Source organism: Stegodyphus dumicola, chromosome 1 (genome assembly GCF_044657685.1).
Source record: "Stegodyphus dumicola isolate Sdum_Otavi_A_Nest chromosome 1, ASM4465768v1".
Lineage (NCBI taxonomy): Eukaryota > Metazoa > Arthropoda > Arachnida > Araneae > Eresidae > Stegodyphus > Stegodyphus dumicola.
The window spans coordinates 109,989,926-109,998,441 of NC_140768.1; the positions used below are offsets into that span (position 1 = coordinate 109,989,926).

An 8,516-nucleotide genomic window follows, 5' to 3' on the forward strand; every position below is an offset into this window, starting at 1 on the left:
ACATTTTTTTATTGAATTGAAAAGCGGCTGATAACTTCCATAGCAATAAACTATATTTAACGGCATAGGATCAAACATTTGGTGGTCTATCAATTTCTTAACAAAAATAGTTTTTCCGGAACCCGTAGGACCGCTGATGAGACAAGTAGAAGGATGGACTAACTTAGGCAGTTCCATCTTTTGAATGATAACTGTAAATAAATGTTTTGATATTTATACTTTACACAAAATCTGCTGCTTTAAGTTGTCACAGTGTTCGCTCTTATGATTCTTTGTGAATTACCTCAACACTTTTATAGAAGCCTTTCTACATAAATATTTTACGTACTAAAGGTGTGGGCTTCCCTTTTCTTTTATCGAAGCTCGAATAAACGAAAAGGGAAATGGCAGCTCCGTAATGACAGAATAAAAAGAAAATGTGAAATATATATATATATATATATATATAAAGGAGAGAAAGCACATACACATAATTCTTTAAAAAAAAGAACAAAAATGGTTTATTTTCTAAAAAGCATGTTTACACCATATCGTTTTTTGACAAACTGAAATATTCGAAAATCACTTTTCCTTCCGGCTAACTGCGATACAATTACTTTCATACAGAAGCCTTGACATCGTTTTATAATGAAATAAATACAATATTGTCCACATACATTAGAAGTCAGACTTTGAAAAGAAGTCTTGTTCCAATGAACATTATGATATTTCTTGACAAATTTGGTTATATCTTCTCCGTATGCTTCAGGGGGAAGTCCATAAGAATCAAAAAATTCAAGAGTTTGCTTGTTTATAACATAGACAGCAAGCCAGTGAGTGCCTTCTTTATCATGCTTGTCAGTGTTTAGCACCAAAGCGCAAGGGAAATTTTGAATTACAGGTATTTTGTCACAAGGAAAAACACCCGCATAACATCTCAGAGAAACAGGATCTCTAGATAAGATGTGATGAATCTCTGATGAATTCATCAGTTTCCAAAGTCATAAAGAATATTTCGAGCTTTATTAATTTCTATTAAATTTTCAAATTCAGCATACACTATTAAAGAAACAGTTTGCTGTAAGGGAGTGCCAAATTTTATTTCTAATCTTAAGTTGCTATGCCGAACGAGATTTAAATAGGAACCATCACACAAGTCGTGTGACAAATCAAAGCGAAATAAAGAATATCCCTCTGAAAATTCTGATCGCGAAAGATAAAGATCCTTGTCTTCCGCATTTATAAATAAATTGTGATAAGCTCGTATAAATTGATTTTTATCAAAATTCGGTTGTAGTGGATTATGAGGCACAGGTTGTCCGTCTATATAAACTCCAATAAAGTTAATATTATAATGTTTAAACTCGAAAGGAGACTTTTTATAGTTTCCGTTAAATGCATCATTATCAATACATGCCACCACAATACGATTAGGCATTTGTCCTATGAAAATATTGTCTTGAACAAAACTCATGTTTCCTGTGGGAATGGAATACGCTTTGCAGAGCACTCTATTAATTGGATATTTGGCTGTTGATTTTTCTAAGGCTTTTGCATGCCCTAGAACAACACCAGGACTGACTCTCACTTTTCTTACAAATAAAGAGGCATTTTCAAGTAGAACTTTAAATTCACCAGCATCCAGTAAACAGAATTCAGGCTTACTGCGTATGAGTTTAATTTTCATATCCACCATATTCAATAAGAGCCTTTCTTGATGAAACATATCCAAATGTAACCGGCCAATCATATCGACCGAGGCACTCAGCTTAAACATTTCAGCTCTTTGGATGAATCCTTCATTAGGGTGAGAATCTTTAAGATCAAAAACATTCATTCGACCTGCTGTATCTTTAAAAAACATTTCTGATGAAAGCTGAGAAGTTTTTGTATCAAACCCATGATTAAGTAATTTTTCAATCATGGCCCTGTAAGGGTAAGTATTATTACTTGAGGAAACGAGTCTTTCATTTAAACTGATATCTACTTGAGAAAACATAGAATGTAAAAATAGATTGACAGGTCCCACTTTACTTTCAGCCGTGAGAGGCTTGCCATCACTTTTTAAAATTTTTACTTTGATATATAGCTGAGTCTGTGATAAATCAAGGTATTCATCTCCGCTTCCGGAAATATTGAACTCTACAGGACTTCCTTCTGATACATTGGCCAGGGGATGAAATTCAACCCACTGACCTCTTTCAATAACAGTTTGCGTTGGAGGTAATGAAAATAAATCCAATTCGGATTTTGTACATTCTGGAGAATCTTTTAACAGAAAAGCCATTACGAGTCAAAAATGTCGCGTCGTTGCGCTTTCCTGGCTTTAGATGAAATGAAGCATTTCGAGGTTTTGCGTTTCCTTTTAAACCTTCCGCGACCGATCATCTCCTCTGTTTTCTGAGCTGCTTTTTTGGCTAATTTTTTTCCAGCTTCCTTAGATCTTGTTTTCAGAGATGCTTTAAACTTTTCGCCTGATAACACATCGTTTGCAACCATAGTTCCAGTCCGTAAAGCTTCTTTGCCAACAGTTTTAGCTCCACTAATCAAAAAAGGCATAGCGCTACGAAATAGTTTTGCAAAAAATCCTCCAATACCATATCCTTTCTGTAAAATAGTTCCTCGATAATAAGGTAGTCCGCTTCCGGCTTGTTCTTCATAATAATCTTCAAATTTTTTTGTGCAACACGTGTAAGGCTTCAACATTGTGATGCTTCTACTTTTGAGTATAAAATCAAAATGAAATCACTTTTAAAATGGGTGCTTCTTTTATAGAATTTGTCTCAGACGAAAATGCAATACAAGATAAACTTTTCCTCTCTCAAACGGTACTAAATCTCCAGAATGAAGTCTTATATCAATATGTATAGTCTGAAAGTGTTGTCTGATGACTGGTAAGTAAAAGGGTCTGGGATAATGAGCGTTTATGATATCACCATCATTTCCTTCTACGGTGACAATTTTTAATAATGGAGCTTGCACATCTCCTACGATTTGAGGCTCTACTAGATCACAATACACATACATAACAGGAAAAGAGACTTTTGGATCGGCTACGAAAGGACTTTGTACAATTTCTCTGTAAATACCGGGTTCGAATCCTAAAAGCTCAGCTAATCCTTCATGAAGAATAACTTTAGAATGTTCGTCTGTTTTAATTGTCACTTTTTTCGTGACAGGATGATAATTAAATTCAATTTTATTTTCATGCGATGGTATTTTCAAAGCTTTTAATAAATCTGGTACCTTTTCATAACATCCTGGAGGAACTCTTCTACCTTCCCATATTCCATCGCCCAAATCAAATCCAAATAAATTGTTGTCTTTTCGAACGTTATACCAGGAATGCGGGTAAATAAAGTCCACAAGGGATAATTCCCACTCACCATTTAAATCGATCGGAGAAGGAAGCTGAGTGGTAAATTGCGATATTTTATTTTCCGGGAAAAAGTGTGTAGAGCTATCGCTTATCAGTGTAACAAAGAAAGACATTTTTCGTTCAAATGAAAGGTAGGAAGAATGTATGGGCTTTTTATATCATTCTAACGTCTTCAACCCAAGCATTGAAACTTTCAGGGTACCCTTGAAATTTCACAAAATATTCAACTTTACCGCGAGATTTCCTTTTTTTCAAAATTTTTTCTACTGGATAATAACCAGAGTCAGAAACCTTTTGAAGTTCTTGCTTATAAAAAGTCCCTTGTATAACTTCTGCTAAATCTTTTAGTTATAGACAACAGGAATCCGGCGAATAATTTTATGAATTGTAAAAATTTCTCTTGTCCAGTTTTGTTCGTATCCTTTTTCGAAGAGCATTTTTTCTCGGCTGATGCGAACCGTGTCCCCCACTTCTAAATCTGATCTGACTTGTTTCCGTGTCGTTTGTTGACCGTATAGCGTTTTCCAGATTTTCTCTTGATTCTGTAATGTAACCGATGCGGGTTCTGTCTTAATACTGCGATGCCAAGTATTATTATAACTATGGATTAATTTGCTTATAACATCAATATACTTACGCGTATTCATTTCAGTGAAGTATTTCCACATCTTAGTTTTAAGAGTACGATTAAACCGCTCAACGACAGAGGCTTTTGTTGCATTATGTGTCGTGAAAAAGCGTACATTTTTCCGTTTTAAAAAGTCTTGAACATATTTATTGGTAAATTCTTTCCCAGCATCTGTTTGTAAAGATCTCGGTATGCGTTCCGAAAATATTTTTTCGAAAGCGGATATGATTGAAGTAGATTTTTTGTCTTTAAGGGGAATTGCCCAAGCAAATTTGGAAAGGATATCTATACAGGTTAGTAAATATTTATACCCATCGTTAAAAGAGGCTAATGATTGCATATCTACTAAATCAGACTGAAATTGCTCGTTTAAGCTTCCTACGATCACTCTGTTCCTGGGGAATTTGTGTCTCACGGGTTTGTGTAATGTATAAGAATCCTTGCTTTGCAGCCATTTCTGGATGTCTTTCGTTTTCACGCGACCTTTTAAAGCATGATGTAAAGCAGTAATACCACCAAAACTGGCAGGGACTTGAGGATCTCGATAAGTGTGAGATAGAATCGCTTCCATTACAGCAGCTGTTATGATCTAACCGCACACTAACATATATATATATATATATATATATATTTCAAAATTATAATTCTGTGTTAAATTTAAAATTTAGAACATCTACTTCGAATTCATAAAACATCTCTATCTAACACATTAAACCAATCATAAATTAAAGCATGTGAAGATAAAAAAACTATTTATAATGAATTTAAACCAGACTGAAAAGAAAAATAGAGTAAACGTAACTTCTCAAAGGCTAAGTAATGAATGATACATTTTAAAAAACAAAAACAACTTTTATTCATCATCAGTGCTTTCTAAAGATTCAAACAAAGTTTTTCCGTCTTTAACATAAACATTTTCAATCTTTTTGTACAAATCACTAAAGTTAATGCACTGGAAAAAATCATAATCAAAAATGAGTTTAACAAAATTAGTGTTATTAATATTTTCTTCAACGAAGTCCTTAGCCAATGCTTTCCAATTAATGGTGTAAAATGCTTGATCAAAGTACTTTTTAAAATTTTCTACAGATTTCAAATTTAAGCAAGTATGCATAAACATTGATTCATATCCTATTTGACAAGCAAAACATTTAAAAAGTTCAGAAATAGCGTTACAAATAGACTTACTTATACATTCACATAAAGAATCCTCAAGTTCTTGAAATCCGTGCGGTCTGTCCGGATCACCTGAAAAACCACTTTAGGTATATGAATATTCAATAATTTGTCTTTTCGTAAAATAATCCATAGTTTGGAATATAAGACTTTCTCTCACCAGAACGCTTATCGCATCACTTTCTCTATCAAGTTTCTGTAGCTGATCTTTCTTCATTAAAACACGTTCTGGAACAAACTGAAAACTGTAATCCTTTTTCTGAAATAGTCTCTGTAGGGATATGATTATTTCACCATTCACATTTTGTTTTGAAACACACAGATCGTTTTTAACAAAAAATATATCATCAGTCGATTCAAAGGTAGCAAAAGTGTTTAAATGAGTACATAATTCTTTCCATACTAATGGGCATAGCGAAACTCCATCTTTCGTCGGATACAAAAAACCTTGATCATTCGTACCATAACGACGAATATGAACACGAGTATGTCCCAAGAAGCACGAAACGATGACAAAATTTTGATCTCCTAGATGAAACATATTTGGAGGAAGGGAATTCACTGTTAACTGAGGTCCTTCAGAATTCAGGTGTGTATCCACTGGCAATAGCTTGTCAGATGTCATTTCCTATAAAATAATTAAAAAACCAAGTAAGGAACTGATATAGCAACAAATAATTAAATTTTGTATACCTTAAAACTTACATTAACATTATGCTTACCTTCTGATCTTTCATGACTTTTTTAGGTTGACTGTGATCCTCATCAAACTTTCTTTTACCAGGTAATAGGAGCTTTCGGAAAGTCAGGCTGACTCGAACACCTTTTCGTTCTTTTTGACGAGGTATTCCATGAGTCCAAAGTTCATTTGTTGGGGAGCTTAAAATTAGTAAAGAATTATTCACCAGTTCTAGTCTATAATCCTGAAATTGTTGCCTCTTGAATACTATAGTCCGCGTTTCACCCAAACTCAGGGAACATACAGGATGATTACTATCCAAAGATGGTTCATTGTCCTTATGTTGTCCAATGCAAGAATTACCATCTTTGTATCGGTTGATAAGTACAAAATTAAAATTCGCACCACTCAAATGTTCGACTAAAGACTTGATTTCAAACAGTAGAGGGGTCCATGGCTGACATGAAATACTCATACCTGAAAACGTGTATGTAAGTCCTTGATCTCCAAAAGCAGCAATTTCTCGGGGAATCGGAAAAGATTTTCCTTTAGCACGTATTTGAGAATTCTCTTTAGGTAAATAAACAATATCTTTTTCTAACTGTTTTAATACCTCATCGGGTGATTGTAAAACACCTTCACAAAGTTTGATATTAAGACCATTATCCATACTGCACGGCGTAAGGTTCAAACAAAAAAAAGTCTAAAGAAAAATAAGCGTGCTATCAACTCAAGAAACTTTTAGAGAACTGCTCTTCGGGGTAGTAATCAATTGTACCTCATGTTGGAACTCTTTATTTAGTCTTATCGCAGATAGGCTAATAGGTGATGACGTCTTTTCTTTTTTAGAGTAAGCTGATTGGTTAATAGGTATGCGAACTTTCACTTTGGCGGATGCGTACAAAAAGTAGAAAAGGGTGGAAAAGCAAACATCATCCTGTATTTTAAATTAAAAAAAAAAAAAAAAAGTGGGAGAGGGAAGGGATAGCATCTTTCTCCCAGCCAAGGTAACAAATGTACTTAATCAAAATTATATAATACAATATTTACCAATTACATCCTGTAAACAGAAAAATTAATAAATTAAATAAAAATTTACTCATCTCAGAGAGTGCAATTCTTTCTTCATTAACCAAGAAAGAAAATTGCTTACCTCATCACGGACGAACTTTAAATGACGTCACAAAATTTTATTTGGCTGTTATACTAATAATTGATCTCTGGTGTTAGAAGAAATTTTATAATGACCCCAAGGTAACGTATGGATACCATCTTCCATAATGAAGCGTTTAGCATCTGAATATGACAAAGCTAGCTTGTTTTGGCACACAGAATAAACATTATGGTGTTTTGATCTAATCATGTTCATGGTAGCAAACATAGACTCTTTCCCAAATAGACAATCTCTATAATTTTGAAAGCTGATTTTACTATTGACAGTTTGTTTTTTAATTCCTTTTAGCCTTTTCACTTCATCAGTCTCATCTTGAATTTTGTAACTATACATTTTTGATTTAAGACCTAAAAACTCGATCATAAACTTCCCGTGATTTTCATCCTTCATTTTTCCAGGCACTTTCTTATTAACTCTCGGAAGTCCAAAAATATTATTTTCGGGATAATCTGATGTATCATAAAAAGAAATACTTTCCTTTAAGTCTTCATAATAGTCCTCTGTCCTTATTTCATATATTAAAGAATCTGTGTCAGTATACAGTAGCGTTATATTATCTCCATACTTCTTCTTCATTTGATTATAATGGAAATCATTCATAAGCGTCTTGGACAGATCTAATATTGACATTCCAATACAAATTGGTTTGTTAAAAGTTAATTTTGTTTTCTTCATGTGAAATGCTGCAAGATTAGAGGAGAAAATTGTCCTGTATTTGAAATTTGGAGCAGACACAAGTTTTTCTGCTGTTTTACCATTACTGCACAGTTTAATATCTACTCTTTTACGGATATTCTCAATTGTTTTTCCAAATATTGCGTTGTTCATGAGTTTAAAGAAGTCTTTTTCAAAACTATTTCGTGCTTTGGAACGCAGATCTGTATTAAGGTTTATGTAAGGTTTCAGCCACTCCGATTGTTCAAATTTTAGAACTCTGTGAATTTTCTTTAAAACCATACCTAAAGCTATGTATTGTTTAAGGGCTTTGAAATGAAGCACATATCTTATTTTGGGTTCTAAGGTTAAAACCAAACGCTTTTCCCTAGAATCTGGGGGCACGATATTTACAGGTGCTAAAGGAAGATCAGAGTGTGCGTCATGAATATCCTCCGGATAATCTAAATCCACTTCGAGGATATATCCTTCACTTGAATCATTAGGAATAGAATTAATATCTGTTATAGTACACCACTGGTAATTTTTTAGAGGTAATTTCTGGCTCATGGCCCAACCGTATAAGTTATTTGCGTCCAAATATACTAAAAATAGCGATTCTTTTTTATCATCATGTTCATTCATATATTTATGGTTGGCTCTAGAATAGCGTTTAGAGCATTGAGATACGCCACCTCTTATCCCTTGCTCAATAAAAAGGAGCATGTCATAATCAACAAATAACTCAATTTCGACTTGAGTGCACTTAAGCATTGCATCCCAAGATAGACCTGGTGCCGTAAAATACCATGCAGGGTCTAATTCATAAGTTTTCAAACAAAGTGAT

General features: G+C 33.8%; 2 protein-coding genes across 2 annotated transcripts; both read right to left on the reverse strand.

Annotated features, from left to right (window-relative positions):
- Positions 1–967: 967 nt before the first annotated feature.
- Positions 968–2,266, reverse strand: LOC118203286 (uncharacterized protein F54H12.2-like). Its single transcript, XM_035375560.2, has one exon. The coding sequence runs from the start codon at positions 2,264–2,266 to the stop codon at positions 968–970; it is 1,299 nt and encodes a 432-aa protein (XP_035231451.2).
- A 2,559-nt stretch (positions 2,267–4,825) lies between these two features.
- On the reverse strand, positions 4,826–6,957 carry LOC146999199 (uncharacterized). The gene is made up of 2 exons (XM_085811007.1): positions 5,885–6,957; positions 4,826–5,790 (listed from the first exon to the last, which is right to left on the reverse strand). The coding sequence occupies exons 1-2, from the start codon at positions 6,509–6,511 to the stop codon at positions 5,248–5,250; spliced, it is 1,170 nt and encodes a 389-aa protein (XP_085667133.1). The 5' UTR covers positions 6,512–6,957; the 3' UTR covers positions 4,826–5,247.
- Between the last annotated feature and the right edge of the window lie 1,559 nt (positions 6,958–8,516).

What these genes read in the sequence shown, in the direction of transcription:
- LOC146999199 (XM_085811007.1), bottom strand. Translation starts at nt 6,511, where the DNA reads ATGGATAATGGTCTTAATATCAAACTTTGTGAAGGTGTTTTACAATCA. An exon ending in AAGTCATGAAAGATCAGAAG is followed by an intron (nt 5,791 to 5,884) that starts GTAAGCATAATG and finishes ATTATTTTATAG; the next exon opens with GAAATGACATCTGACAAGCT.
- LOC118203286 (XM_035375560.2), bottom strand. Translation starts at nt 2,266, where the DNA reads ATGGCTTTTCTGTTAAAAGATTCTCCAGAATGTACAAAATCCGAATTG.